A 22,866-nucleotide genomic window follows, 5' to 3' on the forward strand; every position below is an offset into this window, starting at 1 on the left:
CAATAGTCATAAAACTTTAGCTGTTATCTTCCCATAGCTCTGGAAGAAGCAAGGGACATAAATATCCACCTGAAGCCTTTACGTCGCCTGCTGGACGACATGGAACAGTTTGATTTCTCCGAGCTGGAGAAGATCATTCCTGCCATTCTGCACACAGTTGGTCTTATCTGGGCCAATTCCAAGTATTACTGCCGAGCTCCAAGGATGATTGTTCTTTTACAGGAACTCTGTAACATGCTGATTGAAATGGTGAGCTCACAGTGAACATCACACTTGCGTGTAACTGCAGTATATTCATCGCAAGAAGAAAGGGGATTTTTCAATGCTCAGCCTTAAGAAATTTTCTAAACTATTAAGTACAAATTTCTGTTGTATAGTAGACCTTGTTCTTTGTCAGTACTTTAAATTTACATGCCTCCAGGGGGACTAACCATTTTAAAGACTGCTATGTCCTGCGCTACTAGGTTGGAGCTGTTTTCAGCTGAATCAGTAATCAGTATTATAAATTTGAAGAGTATAATGGCTCAGTAAAAAAAAATGTTCAAGTGAAGATTTTAACAGCGGGGCATTTCAACATTAGGGAGTTTGAGAAAACCATGATGGCAACAGCAATGGGAACGTCGCTAAACAAAAGGTTTAATGACCAGAACAATGGCTGTGAACGTGCGTTATAATTCTTGGTACATTTCTTTGCCGTTCTCTGCAAAACAACAACATGAAATGATCAGATTCTGCATTGTCCAGAAAATGCGAACCACAACGGGTATTTTTTTATTTTTATTTCTAATGTTTTGCCCTGTCTCAGATTCAGTTTCGTCATAGTTTTGACATTAAGAAACAAAGCAAAATGAATTTAGAGTATCGCAAGATTTCGTGGGTAAAATATAAAATCATTTTTTAATCGACGTTGTCCTCAGCGTCACGTCCTGGTTTCTTAAACTCCCCAATGTTAATCATTGAAACTGATCCTGATTAAAACCACTGAAACATGACACATGAAAGTATTAACCGTAAAGACTCATTTATTTGTTTGACTTTCTCAATCTGCTTGTAGGCACGGACATATCTGGATCCTGGAGAAATCTTCAAATCAGAGGCAGAGGAAGCATATGAGAAAACACAGAAGGCAATTGAGATTTGCTCCTTCTTCAAAGAGACCTTTGAAGATGTCAGGAAAAATATTCAGAAATTCTTCAAGGAAGAACAACAAGTCAAGCAATGGGAGTTTGCCAATGAGCTTGTGTTTACCAGAATGGACCAGTTTATCTCAAGATTAAAAACTGTTGAGGTTGGTATGCTGAACATGTCTCTGGCTCTGGTTTTGAAAGAGGCGGCTTGACGGAGACTTGAAGTGCAATAGTTGTCAAATGTATTCACTTTCAACAAGGGCTGGTTTTGTTTTTGTAGCTGGGGAAGGGGAGATAATAGGAACCCGAAAAAGAAATGTTTCTTTCAGTGTTACTCCAGGGTATTTAGTTGTCATGTTGTACATATGAAGTGATCACTTATGTTTATTTGTTTTGTTACTAATTTAGGACCTCTTTGCCACTACTATGGAATTTTCCAAACTGGAGAAGGTAGAATTGGGTGGCATCAAGGGCAAGATGCTAAGTCATCAAGTTGTGGAGATCTTCTCTGAATTCAGTGAGATTTTTGCTGTGTTTGGTAACCGAACCTATGATGGCTTGGATGCAACCAACAGGGTATGTAGTGTAAGACATGGACACATGTTAAGTGAGTTATCGTCACTGTGCCTTCAGAGTTGCTGGAGGTCTATAGCTTCTCACTTGATAGTGTCTTGATTTTGTTTAAAGAAGGAATATGAAAGTTATAGATTTTTCTAAGTATTTGCAGAGATTGTAGAGTAGACTTAATTTAATAATCTGATAATTATTTTGCATTATTTCTGATCTTGGCTTCCAATTTGCTGTATTTGTAGGAATTTGTTGAAGACTACAACCAGTTTAGGGAAAGAATAGCTGATCTGGACAGGAGACTTGCATCAATTGTGTGCCAAGGGTTTGATGATTGTCCAAGCACAGAAGCTGCATTGAAAGTAGGATTCAATTGAACTGAATGAATATTAAAATATCATTTATAAAACTGAAAAGCGTTGTTGTGTTTTTAAAGATAATTGTTGCATTTGTGTTATCAAGACCGTTTGGAAAACTGTTAAACTAAATAATTCTTTTGAATCCTCTTAGCTTCTCGACTGTTTTGGTTCTCTGTTGGACCGACCACTGATTCACGCAGACTTTGAATACAAGTATCCCATCCTACTAAAGATGTACGAGGAAGAACTGGATGAAGCTAAGATGATCTTTGACGGTCAAATGCAAGTGGCAGGTGATGAAGGAACACCACCAATCAACAAGAACATGCCTCATGTTGCAGGGGCTCTGAAATGGTCGCAAGAACTCAGAGACAGGATCACTAAGCCTATGCAAGCACTCAAACTTTCAGTCAACCATGGGTAGGTGGAACCATGAAATTCAACTGCAGTGACAAGTCTAAGTTAACTTCTATTAGCTTATCATTATGACAATCTTTGATTTTTCACAACATTTTTACCTAACTATGGAAAGGTTGTGAGAAAAGAGCATTAACTTTTGCATCTCTTCCACTGCATGCCTTCTTTCCTGTTTATTCTCACCTGGCTTTTGGGACTCTTCTGTTGGGACACCAAAGTGATTGTTCTCCAAACTAAATTGTTGGTTCCCTCTATTACTTGTGAAAATACTAACCTCTGTTTTCTTCAAACCATCAGTAGTTGTTACTTTTGGATGTTGATTTAGGATCTTCGCTATCGTGTGTCCTCTGGTTCCACTCAGTGCTGAAATGATCACTTCTGTTGAACTTTGATATGTTTGCTAAACTTCACCTCTTGTGTCAACATCTACAGTTTTCTGTTTTCTCTCTGTCAATTTTCTTTCTTTTGTTCTCTTACTTGCTCATCTGTCTTCCAAGGCCGGACAGTGTTTTTCCAATTATTCATGCTTTGGAAAGGTAGGAAAACTCTTTAACAAGGCTTTCTTGATTCTTCTCTTTAATGGTTCATACTGAGAACTTATTGTCTTCCACTTTGCTCTGCCTGTGTTTACTGTTAATGTTTTACAATTTGTATATAATGTGCTCTCTTGCACGGGAACGTGCCTCTAGCAGGAAATCAAACGCTTGCCAATTGTGTAAACCCCACCTTATACATCTCAGTTTCTGATTTTTCTTGATCACTTGCAACTTAATTACACCTTGATCTTTGATCATGCTGTTTCAGTATCACTTACTATTGCTCAGGGAGATTCTTTTAGTCATACAATATTGCACTGTGATTTCTGTCTTTCTCCTTTGTATGGTGAGTTACATTGTCATACAGTTGTATCTCGCTTCTTCCTTTGATGCCACATTTCCAAGCATTTCCATTGTTTATAATTGATGTTTTCTATTGGTTTCTGTGGCTGTGTGCAGAGAAACCACTTAAGGACTTTTTGTGCACTGAAACATTATGTCAGGCTTTTAATATGTGTAGGTGAATTTGTTGTCCCATACTGAAATTGAAGTGGGTTCCTCTTGTTTTCATTACCTTCTTTCTTTGCTTTGATTGAGCACTTGCTTGAAAACAGAAGGTGTGATGTTATTATTTAAGTCTGGTTTTAGTTTCTTTTTGTAGTTTTTTTTTTTTGGATGATGGTAATGAATTTGAGACAATGAATGATAAAGAGCAAATTGTGTTTTGAAAAGTTTCCTTGATCAGTAGACATAAGTTCGTAAGAAGTTTTTTCAGCTACATTTCAATGTAGATGTAATCAACTTGTTGATTTTCCAGCACTCTTGAAACTGCTGAGGCCATGATGATCTTCAATAAATTTGATGAGATGTCCAAGCTCTTGAACACGTAAGTTGATCTAGTTCTTGAAATCATGTAAGATTTGTACAGCACGGTAAACAGTATCATATGAAAGTACTGCACAATAGCTTTCATTTGAATGGTCACACACTAGGGATTTATCCACAGACTTAAAAGTTAGAACCACCTCGTAGAGCATAATAAACAGTATCACATGAAAGTACTTCTCAATAGCTTTCATTTGAATGGTCACACACTTAGGTTTTATCCACAGACGTAAAGGTTAGAACCACCTCGTAGAGCGTAATAGTGCCACATGAAAATACTGACAGATATCTTTCATTTGGATAGTCATACCTATTGCTTGCAAGAATTTTATCCAAGAATTAAAAGTTTGTATTTAGATTTGGTTTATTCTTGCAGCTATGAAGAGAAAGTGTATGTTGATTGGACCAAAGATGTTGGTTCCATCTCACAAGAAAATCTGGACAAGCCTCTCATTATTAGAGACACAAACACAAAGCTGATCAAAGTGAATTTTGATCCACAGGTTTGTTCCTCTGCGTTTGTTAAATATTTCTTCTCAAATCAGAAGAAATTGAGATATTTATTGATTAAAAGTTGCTCAAACAAGTGGTACGTTGAAAGTGAAAAATTCACAATATTTAGAGAGGAACAGGTCCCATATTCTGTTCGAATTGGAATCTGGAGATATTGGTTTTTTGGAGGGAGGAAAACTGGAGAACCCGAAGAAAAAACCCCGGAGCAATGCGAGAACTAACAACAAACTCAACTGACCCGCATATGACACCGGGCCGGAATCAAACCCGGGCCTCATTGGTGGGGGCGAGCGGTATCCCAGCAGGGAACATCCCAGCTCCTCTGAAGCCAAAGCTTAGCAATGACAGTATTTATAGTGTGCAATAAATGACGGAAAATTTCTGTCCTGTTTTAGTTGATTGCTGTGCTGCGTGAGGTTAAATACTTAGAAAATGCACAGAACGAAACCCTGGAGAACATTCCTGAAAGCGCTACTGGCATCTACGCCAGGAATGAGACTTTCCACAAGTTCTTGTCAAATCTGGACTTGACTGTTGCTTGGTACAACAAAGTTAGAGAGACACTTCTTGACGTGGAATTTCCTCTCGTCGAAGGACAGTTACAAGAAATAGATGGCCAACTACAGCAGGCAGAGACGACTTTGAATTGGAACAGCGAAGGTTTGTGTGAAAATTTCATTTTGGTTCCTTCTATACTAAGGAGAAAAACATGCCCTGAAGATTGAAGAAAAAACTTAAAGGCTGTCTTCCTAAGTACTGCAATCAGGCTCCTTTGTACTGAAAGGCTTTTTTACAGGAAGGATTATGGTGAGTTATGAATAATAAAGGCTGTTATTTAGGGCAAATTTGTTTTCTGATCACCAGGCGCTTGGGAGTACATCGAGAAGACGAGAGATATGGTACACGATCTGGAAAAACGCGTCCAAGCGGCCAAGAACAATGTTGAAAGCATGAGTCAGTTGATGACGAAATGGTGTGAAGCTCCACTGTACGAAAGAAAGGAAGGCAAGAAGGAAGGCCTGCTGAACTTGGAGGTGAATAAACATCAACATCTAGTTTAAAATGGTTGAAAGATTGTCGAATTTGTTGTCAGTGTAATAAGCTAGAATTTCTCGTTAACAGGACAGTGAAACAAACCTTAACAAGCGCTACACTTTGATCCAGCAAGCAGGAGATAAAATCCACGAGCTCATGCAGGTATTTCGCTTCTTACAGTATCAGTATTGCCGGTGTAAATCAGACAGGTGATGCAAGGATTCTTGAATCACTGACTAGGAGATATTTTAATGATGGACCGTGAAATTCTCACAATGGATATTAAAAGAAATTTGTGTCATTAAAGAGAGTTGATATTTGAAGATGTAGACTGAAAGGGTGAAAAGCAAGGTCTAAAGCCTGTGAAGGTACAGTTGATAGTCGTGTGGTTTCTGGAAGCTATATCTTACTTTGTACTGCGAAGAAGCCTTGGTAAAATGAAACTGTGTTGAACTACAAGGATTCAGAGATGGTTTGTCAGCGTTTTCACTTTTACACTTGTCAGTGCCAAAAACATTATTGGTTTTCAAAGAGTTTTTTTGCGCGTAAAAAAGAAGAAAAAGCTCCGAATAGTCGCAACATTTTCAGCTCTCTTGAAGAGTTCCAGAATTATATAGACAATCATATAGTATACTGTAAATGTTGTTGTCAGTAAAAGATGTCGACATTTGATTTGGTTTCCACAATGCCATCCCCAGCAGGTAATTAATTCATTTAACCCTTACATGGCATTTTATCTTTCAGAATAACTTGGAGCTTTTTAAAGCCGAGGCGTCGTCCGAAATCTGGCGAGCTTATGTAGACTATCTGGATGATATGGTCCTCGATGGCTTCTTTAACTGCATTCATTGTTCACTCAACTATCTCTTGGAGAACACAGACACTAAACACAACACTACTGGCCTGTTTGAGGCCAAGCTTGAGCTGCAACAACCTGAAATGGTGTTTATACCGTCGCTGGATTTCGGCGTGTCTGACGGGTTTTATGAACTTGTGGAAAGAATTGTTAACGATGTGTACAAGATGGCTTCACTGGTCAAGAGGTTGGCTGAACATAATGGATCTGAACATTACCAGGTGAAGATATTAATTAAATATAAGACAGTCAGCTGAACTTTTCTAGTGGTAATCTAGCTTATGAAGAGCTTACTGTTTATCGTAAAGACGAAGCAAACAAACAAACAAAGTAACAAAAGAAGTCTAAACTTCTTATTTCCATCCAAACGCTGTGGGATAAATTTGGTCATGATTGTAACAATGTTTCAATTTTTAGCGCGCTTTCGAAAGGCCATAAACGACTTAGGTCGATGGTCACCTGCTAGTTGAAAGATTTTACAGCACAGAACTCGGCAAATGGTACAAACCCACTAGAAAGTAAGGCCTGAATGAATAAGGTGGCGGAATGGAATTGGATTACAAGTGGCTTTAATTTGACGATTCTACACCACAAATTTTGTTAAAGTACGGTATTGATTCCTTTGAGACAAAAAGGAACATTGCTGATGTAATTACAGTTTGCACCAAACTATGAACGTAAAAAACACTTGACGTAATTGAGTCCTGATTTCTGTTTCGCAGAACGATGTAGAAGACATGCTTGATTTATCGGAGATGCGTCAAGACATGATGGATCGTGTAACAGGCATCATGAACAAAGCCAATGAATACCGCAGTTCTTTCGATGCATACGCTTACTTGTGGCTAGATGACAGGAATGAGTTTATGAGACAGTTCCTCTTGTACAACCACGTACTAACAGCTGAGGAGATTGAAGCTCACGCTGAAGAAGGAGTTCCAGAGAATCCTCCTACTCTGGCTCAGTTTAAGGAACAGGTAAGACAATTGTTTGGGATGAATATCAAGAGCGAAAAAATTTAAACTTCAACTTTTTTATTATTGCGCACTATTTACAGAGTTAATTTACATCAGTATTATAAAAGAGATATAAAAAAGAGAAATATATGTTTCATATGGCTATGGAAAGACTAAACAAATATGCGCGTGGTAACCAGGCTAGCCATGTCTTTCGGGATGGTTACAACCATGTTAAGCTAAATGTGGTAGAACAAAAGTTCATTACAGAGGGAGCGACATAAAAGAGTTTTGTTTTGTATAGATAAGAATTTTTCTACTATCGTACGTTTTATGTGGCTTTGTTGGAAGCAAGGCATGGCCACTTTAACTGTAAAACTGACTATTTCTAAAAAAAAAAAAAGGTGTTTTTTTTCATCACAAGTGAAAAGGTTTTCGCTTTAAATTCTGAATGTGCTTTGAATTTGACAATGTAAAGCGCGCGTACAGTGTACCAAGCGAATTGACAACGATGATATAGCCAAACAAATTCAAAGATTTCTGACGTTTTTTCAGTCAATTAATCTCCACATAGTTTCCCTTGTAGTTCTTTAAGATACCCGAATGAATGGTGTTAAAATTAAAGTTCACTGAATAACACGCAGGCTTTTCTTACTCAAGTTTTACTGAAACAAGAAATTTTTTATTTTTCCTAGATCGACACCTATGAAAAGCTGTATTCTGAAGTGGATGAGGTGGAGGGAACAAAGATCTTTGATACATGGTTCCGTGTGGATGCCAGACCCTTCAAACAAGCGTTACTGAATATCATCAAACGATGGAGCTATATGTTCAAACAACATCTTATTGATCATGTCACAAACAGGTATCGCTTTTGTCCGTCTCTGATTAGTTAGAATAATGGCCGACTAGACATTTTGACTCTGATTAAAAGTTGTTAGCGCAAAGAAAACAAGGAATACATTTCTGGTCATGTCAGTCTGTTCTATCCCCTGTTGGAATCCACAACTCTTTAGTTGTAGAAAACAGAATTGAGACGTGTTTGCTGCTAGTGAATTCGTTTTAAGAAACTATGGAATCTGGAGAGTTATTCCACTACATCTTGACGTGACAAAATGAACTGGAAACGCCATACATTTCTAGTTAAAATTACAATCTTATAACTCAGTAACGTTTGTTTTTCTTCAGCCTGAACGACTTAGCAGAATTCATCAAAGTAGCAGATGTTGGTTTGACACAGCCTGTAGAGGAAGGAGATTACAACGGCTTAGTGGCTGTCATGGGACACCTCATGGCTGTCAAGGACAGACAGACAGTGACTGATGAAATGTTTGAGCCACTTAAACAGACTATTGAACTTCTCAAGACATACGGACAAGAAATGCCAGAGGAAGTACACACACAGCTTCAGGTAAAGTCAATTGTTGCTGCTACAAAGAGAGTTATTTTTTATGAATCGTTCTATAACTATAGACCAAAGGCGTAAAATTTTCGTTTGCCACTGAAAGGCATTATAGGGGTTGCACCTAACGGATAAAAGTCGAGCTTTCTGTAAGTCGCCGTTCACACTACGCCCTGAGAAATTTGAAAGCGTAGCTTTATTTCTACAGTTAGGCCTACCGTCCACACTAATCCGTCACGAAAAAGGAGTTTTTCGAGAACTCTCTTCAAACCGGAGGAATTTGAGAAACGCCGGCTTTACGTGTTAATGTGGACGGAAAACATTTTGAAAACGGAGCTACTATATTCGAAAACTGTGATGTCACGATAATCTTGTAATTTCCCTGCCCGAGTTTTTCTCAAACACAAATCCAAAATGACTGGTAATTGTTGCGTTTTTGAATTTCACCGGCGTAGTGTAGACGGAAAACGTTTGATGCGTTTCTAGAGTTCCTCCAGCCTAGTGTGGACGGGGCGTTAAGAGTGTTTGATACACTTTTCTGCTCACAACAGCGTCCTTTTCAGGGCGATTTGAAGGCAGTAAAAGTGCAGTTTTCAAACAAAAAGCTAGTATTGATCAATAACTTCTGGGCAAATGAGCGAGCGAATCTGAACTCCCCTGTGAACTTGTTTATACACAGGAACTTCCAGAACAGTGGAACAACACCAAGAAGATTGCTGTGACAGTGAAACAACAGGTGGCTCCTCTTCAGGCCTCTGAAGTCGCCATCATCAGACGAAAATGTGGACAGTTCGATGTAAGTTTGAAAGTCTGCTACCTCTTAGTATCACAACGTAACGCTTTTGAAGTTGTTTTCATCTATTTTGTTTTCTGATTTTGTTTTTTACAGATCAAACAGCACGAATTCCGAGAGGACTTCCGCAAGACAGCTCCGTTCCAATTCGATTCCACGAACTATTACGATCGCTTAGACAGGGTCAGTGCTATGTTTCTCATGTTATTTTTTGCGGTAGCCTTTGCAATGGTTGGTACCTTTTTAAAAGGTCGCGAATTTTGTGCGAAGGATTTCTAAGCCTACAAGGCTGGAAAAAACCTTGTAAACATTTGTGATCTTAAAGCAGTCTTTGGAGCGCCCAACACACTTGATAGAGCCATCAGGTCATCAATTTACCAGATATTGTTTTTGTATTCACAGGCCAACTTCCAGATCTGTGCCATGGAGGAAGAAATGAACGCGCTTTCCGAGTCCGCCGGCCTATTTGAGGTGAACTTCCCTGATTACAAACAGCTTCGTGCATGCCGCCGTGAAGTGTCCCTTCTCAAACAGCTCTGGGACATGATTGAAGTTGTTTTAAGCAGCATTGACGAGTGGAAGTACACACTGTGGGCCGACATCAACGTCGAGAACATGGAGATGGAGTGTAAGAGGTTTGTGAAGGAGATCCGGGGACTTGACAAAGAGATGCGTGCATGGGACGCGTTCACTGGACTGGACTCTACTGTCAAGAACATGGTGACGTCATTAAGGGCTGTGGGAGAGTTGCAGAATCCGGCCATCAGGGACCGCCATTGGCAACAACTTATGCAGGCCACTAAAGTGAGTTGCATTTCCATTCCAGTTTCAATTCCATTTCAATTCCGAGGTAGTGTTTTGTGCACAAACGTTGCCACCATTTGACAGGTCAGATTATTTGTTATTTAGGCCGGTATAGTGAAAAACTGTGACCGAGGTCTTGAAAATGCTGCCCGAGGCCGCAGACCTGAGGCAGAATTTTCAGTCGAGGTCGCAGTTGACTGTGGTCAGCGATAGGAAAATCCGGACTGCGCTAAGAACCAATCAGATTGCAGGATTCGTTGCCGTGCCCTCTTAGACAAAAATTAAAAGGTTGATATTACACTTGACTTATTTGTAAATTGCACGTTATGTTGCGTGACTTTCTTGGACGTGAAACCAAAATCAAATCTATTAGTCACACATAGTTTTGGAAAACACGAGAAAACATCTCAAAAGTTGAAAGCCCTTGACTATGCTGTTCCCTTTCAGGTGAAATTTGTGATGAATGACGATACAAACTTAGCTGATCTGCTGGCCCTCAACCTGCACAACTTTGAAGACGAAGTCCGTGGAATCGTGGACAAGGCCACAAAAGAACTGGGAATGGAGAAAGTGCTGAAGGAATTGGATGTCACTTGGTCGCAGATGGAGTTTGAATATGAAAGCCACTTAAGAACCGGTATCCCATTACTCAAATCAAGCGAGGAATTGATTGAAACTCTTGAGGATAACCAGGTAACAATAATCTACAGTGATTTTTGCAATAACATTTTTCCTTTAAAAAGTATTAAAAAACGTTCTCTGGTTAAAAAGATTAAAACATAAGCTTTCGGCTATCAGTCTATAGCATTTAACATAATGCCTATAACAATTTTCCTGTTTAGTATGTCACTTCCGATTGTCTTTTAAACATCTGCAGTAAAAATTCATCGTTCCTTTGATTCTGGACAAACAGGTCGCCCTTTTGTTGGTTTTCCAATTAATTGATATTTGAAGCTCAAACTGCCTCAAAGCAACCACGTGCCAACAAGTTACACGTGCGCTGGTAACTCCTTTCATTGGCTGATAAGTTTTCTAAACCGGCAAAAAGATGACGAAAAGTGTCTGCTTTTCTCCATCTGTTTCGAGTATTTGATGGATTAATTAAGTGAATGAATATTTCTTTTTTCCTAGGTGCAACTTCAAAATCTAATCACATCCAAGTACATCGGGCATTTCTTGGAAGAAGTCTCTTTGTGGCAGAAGAAGCTGTCTGTGTCAGACTCTGTGATCTCCATTTGGTTTGAGGTGCAAAGAACTTGGTCTCATTTGGAGAGTATCTTCATTGGCTCTGAAGATATTCGTAACCAGTTGCCTGAGGACTCCAAACGATTCGACGGAATTGATGTTGACTTTAAGGTGAGCGCAAAGGAGTGACTTTTTTAAAACCGTTTACTGATTATAAATAAAAAAGATATCTTAAGTGCAGCTTCATTTTCTGTCAGGTAAAATTGATTTTGGCAAAATTGCAATGGGCTGAAACCGTTTACCGTTCTTAATAAGGACTGCCGAACACTTGTAATTTGTCCCTACTGTTTTTATAGGAATTGATGAAAGAGGCCGCGGAAATCCCGAACGTGGTGAATTGCTGCAACAGAGAAGGACTGTATGAGAAGCTGGAAAACTTACAAGAAAGGTGCGTAATGAATGTTTCACTGAAATGATCCCAAAGGCGGCAAATAATGTGAGGTACCAATCAAAAATCTAGACAGAAATCAGTAACTTGTGAAAAAAGGCAGGGAAACTTGAGTGAGGGAATTTACGATTGATTCGGTTTAGCCCCCAAAAAGAAAACATCATTGCTCTGTTTGCCGCGCCAGAAAACGCTGTGTAAATTTTCTTTACCCATCTCAGAGCCCAGCAAAACCAATAAGTAATAACATTGTTTATTTGTTCGTGTAGGTTGTCACTTTGTGAGAAAGCCTTGGCCGAGTATCTGGAGACCAAGCGTCTTGCCTTTCCGCGGTTTTACTTCGTGTCGTCTGCAGACTTGCTGGATATTCTCTCTAAAGGCAACCAGCCTATTGAGGTAAACTTTTAGAGCCTAAAAGTTTTTTCCCCTCTCATACCAGCAGTCGTAACGAAAGGTTGGGGCTAAAAAAGTTCAAACATGGATGAACTTTTCTTTTGGATGCTTCGTTCTGCAAACCATCCAGTGAGATAACCAAAAAGTTGTAGCCATGGACCCTTTACAGTTCCAAAAATGATCCATGTTTTATTTCGACATGTCACGCAAATTAGTGAAGACGAAAGCAGCTATCATCGACTACGAAATATTTAAGTTTTAAGTTAGGAGAATTTTAACTTTTATTTCGTTGTTGTGTTTGATAGGTTAGTCGTCACTTGTCCAAGTTGTTTGACAACATGGCGAAACTGAAGTTCGTAGATGATGCTGATGGTAACCCCACTAAGGAAGCTGTTGGGATGTACAGTAAAGAAGGAGAATATGTGGACTTCGACAAGCCTTGTGACTGTTCAGGACAGGTAAAAAAAATATTTAGGTTTATTTCTCTAGAGTTTTCCTGTTTTTGAGTCTGAGATTCTGCTTCGGAATGATTGAATAAACAACTTGATACACGTATTGTTTTGAGTTTTAAGCACAACTGTTTTGCCTAGGAAATACAAAAGTCAATGGAAAATTGCTATATTTGCGTGCATTCGCAGAATAATGATTCTTTTAAGGCTCTGTCCACGCTTCGCCGGAGAAATTTGAAAATGCAGCTTCTGGCCTACCGTCCACACTAATCCGTCACGAAAATGGAGCTTTTCGTAAACGCTCTTGAAACCAAGGGAATTTGAAAATGCTGGCTTTGCGTTTTCGTGTGGACGGAAAATATTTTGAAAAGGAAGCTTTTCGAAAACGATGGCGTCACGATAATAATGTGATTTCCCAGCCCGAATTTTCCTCAAACACAAATCCAAAAGGACCGGTGATTGTTGTGTTTTCAAATTTCTCCGCCGCAGTGTGAACGGAAAACATTTGATTCGTCAGAGTAAAGTACCGTTTTCAAATTTCTACTGCGTCGTGTGGACGCGGCTTAAGATATTCATTATGTTTCAATCTAAACAAGAGAATGTGATTGCACTGATTTGTTTATGTTTCTTCTGTTCCAGGTTGAAGTGTGGTTAAACCGTGTAATGGATGCCATGCGCGCTACAGTCAAACATGAGCTTTCAGAGGCTGTTGTATCTTATGAAGAGAAACCACGTGACCAGTGGCTGTTTGACTACCCGGCCCAGGTCGCCCTGTGTGGAACTCAAATCTGGTGGACCACAGAAGTCGTGCTAGCTTTTGGAAGACTGGAAGAGGGATACGAGAATGCGCTGAAAGACTACTACAAGAAACAGGTACTAGGCTCCGTAAAAATACTGTTTTGGTGTCTTCGTGGCATGTGTATTGTATAAAGAAAATATCCAAGCGTCGGGCTTTATCACAAGAAGTAATTTTTTTCACGGTCTTACAACGTTGTAAATGAAAAGTCATATAGAGTGGAATAGGTTACACTGGATCACTCCGTTATATGTTAGTAACGAAAATTTAAAGAGAGATAAGAAAAATTGCATAACGACTCGTAATTTCGTCGGTTAACATTAGTAAGCCGTTGAAAGGTGTATAAATTATATTTGAGTTAACGTGACTGATGGTTCGCTGCTTTCCTTGTGGTGCAACAAACTCAGTGCTTGCAAACTACTTTGGATGAGACACAAACGCAATCCATTCAGAGCATGTTTCTGTTTTAAAATTAGTTGGCATTTCCCGCTCTAAGAATTTAGAAGTCATTGTGGATCAGACAATGCGATAGGCTCGATTACAGGCCGCTGTTCGGGAAAAGAGCCCGCGTTCCTCCCCCGTGGCTCCTCCTCGGGGAGGAACATAGACCGGAATCAAGAGAGCGACGGAAATCGAGCTTAGCAATGCGAGCGCTCGTGAATCAGTACCTGTTACCTGTTACCTAGCTTTTTTGTGCCTCGTGGCACATAAGGCCTCCACAGAATGCCTCCAATTTTCTCTGTTAGCTGCAGCAGCTCTGGCCTCATCCCATGTACGCCATCCCGCGCTGTTCCTCTCTCTCTCAATGAGAGAGGAGCGCTCGTGAATCAGTAGACAGTACAGTTTCTTGCCAATCCTCGTCGTCCAAGTATCTTAGTGAATTAAATATTGTGTAATTCTGGTGAGTTTAACCTCTGATTTATCCCTTTCTTCTCAGGTTGCCCAGCTTACAACATTGATCAACATGTTAATCGGCGACTTGTCTAAAGGCGATCGCCAGAAGATCATGACCATCTGCACAATCGATGTGCACGCTCGAGATGTGGTGGCCAAGTTGATCCATCAGAAAGTAGAGAACGCACTGGCTTTCCTATGGCTCAGTCAGCTCAGACATCGCTGGGATGACTCCATAGCTCACTGCTTTGCTAACATCTGTGACGCTCAGTTCAAGTATTCCTACGAGTATCTTGGAAACACGCCTCGTTTGGTGATTACGCCTTTGACTGACAGGTAAATATCGTTGATTTGCGGTCAGTTCAATAGATTCTGATTCTTAGAGAAAACGCGGTTGTTTTGGAGTGTGCGATCTTCTGATTGTTTTGCGTTACTCTCCAGACATCTTTTTGCGGTGAATAGTTTCTTGCTTAACCATGAAAAGGTCTACAAATGAGTTGTTCTGAAGGAACCTCAACATCGGATTCAGTTCTTTGTCATATCATAATAACGTTAACTGGCTTCTGTGTATGTGCCTGGTTCTCTCTGGTCTTGAAAGTAAAAGCAACGGATCAGCTGTCATTCTGTCAGTAGCTGATTACTTCTTTCATTTGTTTTAACATGCTTGGCCAATTCTTGAGAAGACATCGTTATTGAAACGGGATCTTTCTCCATCTTATTGCTACAAGTAACTATAGATGTTTCTTTATATTTCTTCTTCGCTAAGGTGTTACATCACTCTGACCCAGTCCCTTCATCTAACCATGAGTGGTGCGCCTGCAGGCCCCGCTGGAACCGGAAAAACCGAAACTACCAAAGATCTGGGACGAGCTCTTGGAATCATGGTGTATGTGTTTAACTGCTCCGAACAGATGGACTACAAGGTATAGACTATGACGCGGACGTAATTTTTTGTTGTTTCAAACATCTCTTTAACCGTAAAACGCGTCTTTCCCTTTTCAGTCGATTGGTAACATTTACAAAGGACTGGCACAGACAGGAGCCTGGGGCTGTTTTGATGAGTTCAACCGCATCTCAGTAGAGGTGCTGTCCGTGGTCGCAGTTCAAGTGAAATCCATCCAGGATGCCATCAAAGATAAAAAGAAACGCTTCATCTTCCAAGGAGAGGAGATCGTGTTGGTACCGACTGTTGGTCTCTTTATCACCATGAATCCTGGATACGCCGGCAGAACTGAACTGCCTGAAAATCTCAAGGCTCTGTTCCGGTAAGTGATCCAAATCAAAATTCTCTTGAGTGGTTTTATACGTTTTGCACACTTCCCTTTAGAAGAATTTTGGCTTTACTCTGAAGTGAAATTTTAACTTTTTGTTTGTATATTTTGTATTTCAGACCATGTGCTATGGTGGTTCCTGACTTTGAACTGATCTGTGAAATCATGTTGGTGGCTGAAGGGTTCGTGGACGCAAGAGCTTTGGCCAGAAAGTTCATCACTCTGTACTCTCTCTGCAAAGAACTGCTCTCTAAACAGGTGAGTGCATGGCGCCGGCTGGAATCTCTCTTGTAATGAGGAACATGACTGACCTGCGAATATGAACACGACTGACTTGCGAACTCGAAAACGGTTTTTATTATTTTTTTTATCTCCATGAAATGCTTTCTGTCCAACTTTGCTGCTGAGAAAGACATTTTTTTCCATGTTCAGCGAGCCATATTTTGTACTTCAGAGCATTTGCAATAACTTTAAGGAAGGGAGATTGTTTTAGGCTTGTTTTTAAAGCAATTCGAGCGCCAGTCAAGGGTAAAACCAAACCAGTAGCGAGTTGCCAAAATGCGCCTTTTTTCCGTGCTGTCTTTTTGTGACATGTTTTTACTTCGATCGCGAGGTCTAACTGGTTCAATGAGTGAGTTGTGTTTACAATGATTTGCCAAATGTGAGTTTGGTTGGGTTTCATTGCAAAATTACTCAGAGTTCTACAATGGCGAACTAGTCTTCCTCTTCCCACATTTAGGATCATTATGACTGGGGTCTCCGCGCTATCAAGTCGGTTTTGGTTGTCGCTGGTTCCCTCAAGCGAAGTGACAGAGAACGCCCTGAGGATCAGGTGCTTATGCGTGCATTGCGTGACTTTAACATCCCTAAGATCGTCACGGATGACGTTCCTGTCTTCATGGGATTGATCGGTGATCTCTTCCCTGCTCTGGATGTACCAAGAAAGCGTGACATGGACTTTGAAGCTCTTGTGAAAAAGTCTGCCCTGGTAAGGTGTAAACAATTTCTATTGGCAAGTGAAAATATGTAGAAAGGAATGAATTAGTATTAAAAGTTTGGCATATTAACACAGCGACTCAAGCTGATAAGTATTGTTGTTTTCATTCGGCTTGTGTATTTTAAAAAACGTTAACTTTACGGAGCCCAGTCACGGTATTTTGAGTTACTTTGGTCACGTACAAAATTACCTTTACATTGAGGGAAACCTGAAAATAATAGTTTACTAAGATAGAAAACCACTAAAGAAATAATAATAATCCATAAAGGAACAAGGATGGTTAGGGATGAAGAAGATTACAAACGGATTACAAACGACGAATTTGAAGAGCTTAGGATAAACTTTTTAAGATGCGCAAACCGTGACGTAGCCCCTTCAGCAATTCTTAAATTAAGTGCTAAGTTCAATATGTTAATTTTTTTCTTGTTTCTCTTTTTTTCCAGGATCTTAAACTACAAACAGAAGACAGCTTTATCCTCAAGATTGTACAGCTGGAGGAGTTGTTGGCTGTGAGGCATTCTGTGTTCGTTCTCGGTCCCGCGGGTACGGGTAAGACACAGGTTATCAAAACTCTGAACAAGACCTACCAGAACCAAAAGAGGAAGCCATTACTACATGACATCAATCCTAAAGCTGTGACGGCTGATGAACTGTTCGGATTTATTAATCCGGCGACCAGGGAATGGAAAGATGGTAAGTTGTATTTCGAATCCTCTTAGGAAAAAAAATGGCGGCTGTACATTTTACACCTGCAGCTAAATACAAGAATTGCACCCTATTAAAGAGCCAACCATTCCCAAGTCAGTGCTAACTTAAGCTAACAGAAACGCTACTCAGGCTAACCGGAGTACTGTTCAAGCTTACCAAAGTGATATTTAGGCTAACTGGAGTGTTGTTTATGCTAACCAAAGTGATAACCTCAGAACATTTTAGTGTGATGCAAATCCTGTATTTAGCCGCAAATCAGTTTACCACAATACCGTGCGAGTCTTATACAGCCCATACAAGAAAAGCCTTATTTTTGCAATATATGTCCCTGTGCCAACGACATAATGTATGCTAGGTTTGAAGATTTTAGAACCTTTCTGTGCGTCTTTATGAGCGTTGTTCCAGTTTTCGTGCGCTAAGAATTATAAGTAAATGTACCAGTCGCCGTCGTTTTTCCTTGGGGGGATTGTATTCGCATAACTTTAGACCAGAAAAGGGTCATATCTTTTTGCCTATTGAAGGAGCTAGACAGTATAACTTTTTCTTCCAGGTTTGTTTTCCACCATTATGCGTGATCTGGCATCAATCAACAATGACAGTCCTAAATGGATTGTGCTTGACGGAGATATTGATCCTATGTGGATTGAGTCACTCAACACCGTGATGGATGACAACAAGGTAACCAAATGCTTTAGGGGTTTTGCACGTGTTTTGCTTCGCTTTGAAAGCTTCTTAGCCGCCCTCTGTAAAACAACGACGAGTAACCAAATTCTGGGTTTTATGTAGAATTTAAAGCATGGAAGAGAATGTTTGAAGGGAAAAGATGCTGTCTTTGTAGCTGGTAAATGGTTCTGACGCTGATGGGACAGTTGAACTGATCTAGAGAATCGCGAGATTTTTCTGTAAAATACATGCATTCATTTTCTAATTGACATGGTTTTCTTTTGACAGCGACTGTAGAAAGTTTACTTTGGTGCCTTTTATACTGAGAAAGTATTTGGCCATCAGAGGTTAACGGAAGTTTTGGGAGAATTACTTACAAGACTCTGACTAAATTTCAGGGATTAATGAAAATGTCTTTTTCTCTAGGTCCTCACACTGGCCAGTAATGAACGTGTTCCCCTCACTCCATCAATGAGGCTCTTGTTCGAGATCGGCCATTTGAAGACTGCCACTCCCGCTACTGTGTCCCGTGCCGGAATTCTCTTCCTCAACTACGCTGATGTTGGATGGAATCCGTATGTATCAAGTTGGATTGACACGCGCGAAGTTCAGTCCGAGAAAGCTAACTTGCAAATCCTGTTTGACAAGTACGTTCCCATCTGCCTAGACACGCTGCGCGTGCGCTTTAAGAAAATCACGCCTGTTCCCGACATCACCATGGTAACCACGCTGTGCTACCTCCTGGAGTGTCTGTTGAACCCTACCAACACTCCACCTGACTGTAACAAAGAGCTGTATGAGTTGTACTTCGTGTTCGCTGCTGTGTGGGCCTTTGGTGGAGCCATGTTTCAGGATCAGGTGTGTATTAGTGCAGCCGTGAACATGTCTCTCTAAGCTCGGGAAAATTCATCTCCTGCTCAGGAAAGACGTTTGAGATTCCATCCAAAACTCTCCATACTGGTTTCGTTACTCTATAAAGTTTTGTATGGCGTATGCTAGCTATAAACGGATTCTTTTTGGCGTGCGGAATGCTAGACAATTGCTGGATTTGTATACCCAGCTAAGCTGACACAATGAGGAATCACTGACACAAATAAAAAAAAGGCAGAAACATTTTTTTTCCTACGGCAATTTGCCAAAAACGATACTTTTCCCCTGCCAAAAACTCATCAAGCGTGTGCCTAATGTTCTCTCTTTTATCATTCAGCTTGTTGACTACCGAGTAGAATTCTCCAAGTGGTGGGTGACTGAATTTAAGACCATCAAGTTTCCCTCGGCTGGTACCGTGTTTGATTACTTCATTGACTCGGAAACCAAGAAATTTGTGCCGTGGACAGAGAAAGTTCCCAAGTTCGAGCTGGATTCTGAGATGCCATTGCAGGTTTGATGTTTAATTTTTTTTCCTTTAGGAGTTTTTTGTGAATGCGACAAGCTTAAAATGGCATGCAAACCCCCATTGTGAAGTTAATGCTTTAGAGATCTTGTTATGTTTTGGTGTTTTCAAGCGTATGTTAGGTGTTTCTTCCTTAATTATGTTGGGAAATATAGAGTCGTCACGCAAAACCAACAAAATGTCAAAACGTTTTCAACCAAAGTTTGAATCTTAAATTGAACGGTAAGGTTGGACTGTAGCGACTCTTGTCAGACTCAGAACTATTAAAGTAAACTGCCTCGAACTAAAAACTAACCGCACAAATAATTTCAAAATTGAGACCAGTCCTTCTTGTTCCCAGGCCGTGCTCGTGCACACTCAGGAAACCATTCGAGTGCGGTACTTCATGGATCTCTTGATGGAAAACCGCAGACCCATCATGCTCGTGGGCAGCGCAGGCACGGGCAAGACCGTGTTGGTTGGCGATAAGTTTGCAGCAATGGATCCAGATAACGTGATCGTGACAAATGTGCCTTTCAACTACTACACAACATCCGCTATGTTGCAATCCGTGCTGGATAAACCGCTGGAGAAGAAAGCTGGTCGAAACTATGGACCGCCTGGAACGAAAAAACTGATCTATTTTATCGACGACATGAACATGCCCATGGTACGTGCTTCTATGTGATAGAGTCTGCTTTGGATTTGTCTACTTAATTAGTCTTGTATAATTAACTATTATTATATGACCGCGCGCTGGATATGAGATGGTTGATAGCCAATGAGGCGTAACCATCACATATCCAACAAGCGCGAGTGGAAAAACGCTCCCAAAATATAGGAAATTAAAAGAAATAAAACATAATAACGTCCCAAAAAAAGTGGTTCTGATTAGGTTTCCAGAAGACCAGATTGACTCGACAATGTCTTTTGAAAATAATTATGTCTCTTTGTTTCTTCATGCAAGTTTTACATATTTATACAAGTGTAATTAGCTTTTTAACGTTAACCAATGAGTGTGACGAAGGTATTTGTTGGCCAATCAAATACAAAATAAAAACTCAGTTGTCTCACGTGTCTGGAATCTCGCGCTTTGCAACAGTTCCGCTCTTTTCATTGGTTACGTGTTCTCGTGCGTTTATCATTGGTTACATTATGTCCCACTCTTCCACTGCTTTGAGTATTAATTGGCTATGTATACCACGTTACTTTTTGTTTTTCTCAATCCAGGTTGACACCTATGGCACAGTACAGCCTCACACTCTCATAAGACAGCATTTGGACTACAACCATTGGTACGACAGAGCTAAGCTGTCGCTTAAAGAGGTTCACAACTGCCAATATGTTGCTTGTATGAATCCCACGGCTGGTAGCTTCACTATCAACCCTCGACTGCAACGCCACTTTGCAGTATTTGCCATCAGCTTCCCGGGACTGGATGCCCTGAAGACTATCTACCTGAACATCTTAAATGGACACATAAACGCTGCAGGCTTACCACAAGCAGTGCAGAAGAATTCTGAGAAACTTGTTGATGCAGCTGTAGCCATGAACCAGAAGGTGCGCCTTTGTTTCATCTAGCGCTTTTCGACTTGTATACGCATCGGATTTACTTTATTTTAAAATGCCAATACATTTTCAAATAAAAAGATTGGAACAATCGAGGAATTTATAACCAAGGAGAAATATTGGTCAGAAGCAGTAAAATTCTTCTAACCTTGTGCCATAACAGACGTGTTTTGTCTTGTAAGGAGAATATCTGTCTATATCAGGACTTAGATGTTCCTTTTACCGCTTGTGAGACTTTGAAAAACACCCGGAAATGGGTAAAATGTTTCGCGATTTTCACGAACGTAAAGGACAACAGTTTGCCTGTATTTCAAACTCATTCTAGGCTATACGGTGCCATACATTAAGGTTATGGCCAAATAAACGAAGTTGTAGCCACCAATATGTCTGTTGTTGAAACAAACGATAACAAAGTTATTTCTTTTTTTTCCGAATCTCAATACAGGTCACTTCAACTTTCTTGCCTACTGCTGTCAAGTTTCACTACGTTTTCAACTTACGAGACTTGTCCAACATCTTTCAGGTTTGCCTTTAATTAATCTAGTTTGTATGAAACTCTAGTGTGGCAAATGTAGCCAATCTTAGGCTATTTGATAACTGAACTTATGATTGTTTTGTATATGTTTACGTTCAAGAAATGACCTATCCTATTTGCGTTGGTTTTAGCTCTCATGACAACCCAACATCGCCATTGCTCGCATTTATGCTTTCATCAGAAAAAACGAATCAAAACGTCTTTGCGCTTAATTGTTCCCTCGCTTGACGGGGAAAGTAGACTTTTGTTTACTCAAACCCCGAAACATTACGCTTGTTACTCGAGTAAATAACACAAATGACTTTTTTTCAAGTATGTGCGTTTTACATGGTCTTTAGTGATGATTTTTTTTTTCTTTGTAGGGAATCCTATTTTCTTCAGCCGAATGTGTAAAGACGCCGATGGATCTTGTGAGGTTGTGGATGCACGAGTGTGATCGTGTTTACAGAGACAAACTTATAGAAGAGAAAGACATGGAGAACTATGACAGAATACAACAAGACATCACCAAGAAGATATTCGAGGTTTGTCTTGCTCTATTTTCGTGCGGTGAAACATAATTTGATCATTCTTGAATGGAAAAGATGTTTATGAAATGAAATGTTATCAATGTTTGATATTTTTTGTAAATATCTTTGCAATATTTTAACTAACTGTACTGATAACTTTAGTCAGGTTTTCAGACTTTGTATCCAACCACTGCCAGTGCTGCCCGTTATAGCAACCGAAATGTTTCTTGTTTCACGTAGGACTTTGACGAAGAAGCTTTGTACGCCAAGCCTAACATGTTCTGTCATTTTGCGAGTGGAATTGGAGAGCCGAAGTACTTGGCAGTCCAAGGCTGGGAGTCGCTGAACAAACTGCTCGTCGAGGCACTGGAAAACTACAATGAAGTGAACGCGGTTATGAACCTTGTGTTGTTCGATGACGCTATGCAGCATGTGTGAGTGAAACGTTTGCAATTACTTTCTTAAAGATTGGTTTGAAAAATACTCTCGTATCGTGGTGTGGCCAATCAGATGCAAAATTTAAAGCAATCGTGATTTTACTCTGGGGACCTAACAAAACAATTCTGGAAATTTCGACTAAAAAGCAACTGGAACAGAAATCCCGTTCAAAAATTGTGGACTTCTCAAAAATGTACTCCCCTTTCCCCGTTCGGAAGGGAAAGACAGCAATTTCCTTACCATTTGCTCAATTCCCCAGTTTTAGTCTCTCATCAACGGAAAGTGAATTGTAAATGATAAGCGCCACCTCTCTCGGTTGGTTTGCTGATTTTGGAAAAACCCTTACCACTATTTAACGGTCATCCCAACCGGTTCCTTCCAATAAATCTTTC

At 40.1% G+C, this 22,866-nt stretch overlaps 1 protein-coding gene across 1 annotated transcript in view; it reads left to right on the forward strand.

The window, feature by feature from the left end:
* The window catches only part of LOC145489362 (dynein beta chain, ciliary-like), a 41,158-nt gene that overhangs the window by 3,523 nt on the left and 14,769 nt on the right, over nt 1–22,866 (forward strand). Inside the window, exons 5-41 of the mRNA XM_081468327.1 lie at nt 38–249; nt 1,055–1,288; nt 1,536–1,703; nt 1,940–2,056; nt 2,205–2,473; nt 3,824–3,892; nt 4,268–4,394; nt 4,800–5,064; nt 5,269–5,438; nt 5,527–5,601; nt 6,184–6,516; nt 7,018–7,272; nt 7,947–8,116; nt 8,440–8,662; nt 9,333–9,449; nt 9,543–9,629; nt 9,849–10,250; nt 10,698–10,943; nt 11,382–11,606; nt 11,792–11,883; nt 12,150–12,276; nt 12,579–12,731; nt 13,362–13,595; nt 14,456–14,748; nt 15,179–15,335; nt 15,415–15,677; nt 15,803–15,941; nt 16,423–16,671; nt 17,124–17,373; nt 17,939–18,066; nt 18,478–18,909; nt 19,259–19,432; nt 19,785–20,093; nt 20,654–20,983; nt 21,438–21,515; nt 21,890–22,051; nt 22,277–22,470. Of these exons, the coding sequence (XP_081324453.1) occupies nt 38–249; nt 1,055–1,288; nt 1,536–1,703; nt 1,940–2,056; nt 2,205–2,473; nt 3,824–3,892; nt 4,268–4,394; nt 4,800–5,064; nt 5,269–5,438; nt 5,527–5,601; nt 6,184–6,516; nt 7,018–7,272; nt 7,947–8,116; nt 8,440–8,662; nt 9,333–9,449; nt 9,543–9,629; nt 9,849–10,250; nt 10,698–10,943; nt 11,382–11,606; nt 11,792–11,883; nt 12,150–12,276; nt 12,579–12,731; nt 13,362–13,595; nt 14,456–14,748; nt 15,179–15,335; nt 15,415–15,677; nt 15,803–15,941; nt 16,423–16,671; nt 17,124–17,373; nt 17,939–18,066; nt 18,478–18,909; nt 19,259–19,432; nt 19,785–20,093; nt 20,654–20,983; nt 21,438–21,515; nt 21,890–22,051; nt 22,277–22,470 (7,528 nt within the window). The remainder of the gene's footprint in view (nt 1–37; nt 250–1,054; nt 1,289–1,535; nt 1,704–1,939; nt 2,057–2,204; nt 2,474–3,823; nt 3,893–4,267; nt 4,395–4,799; nt 5,065–5,268; nt 5,439–5,526; nt 5,602–6,183; nt 6,517–7,017; nt 7,273–7,946; nt 8,117–8,439; nt 8,663–9,332; nt 9,450–9,542; nt 9,630–9,848; nt 10,251–10,697; nt 10,944–11,381; nt 11,607–11,791; nt 11,884–12,149; nt 12,277–12,578; nt 12,732–13,361; nt 13,596–14,455; nt 14,749–15,178; nt 15,336–15,414; nt 15,678–15,802; nt 15,942–16,422; nt 16,672–17,123; nt 17,374–17,938; nt 18,067–18,477; nt 18,910–19,258; nt 19,433–19,784; nt 20,094–20,653; nt 20,984–21,437; nt 21,516–21,889; nt 22,052–22,276; nt 22,471–22,866) is intronic.

This window comes from Orbicella franksi, chromosome 6 (genome assembly GCF_964199315.1).
Source record: "Orbicella franksi chromosome 6, jaOrbFran1.1, whole genome shotgun sequence".
NCBI lineage: Eukaryota > Metazoa > Cnidaria > Anthozoa > Scleractinia > Merulinidae > Orbicella > Orbicella franksi.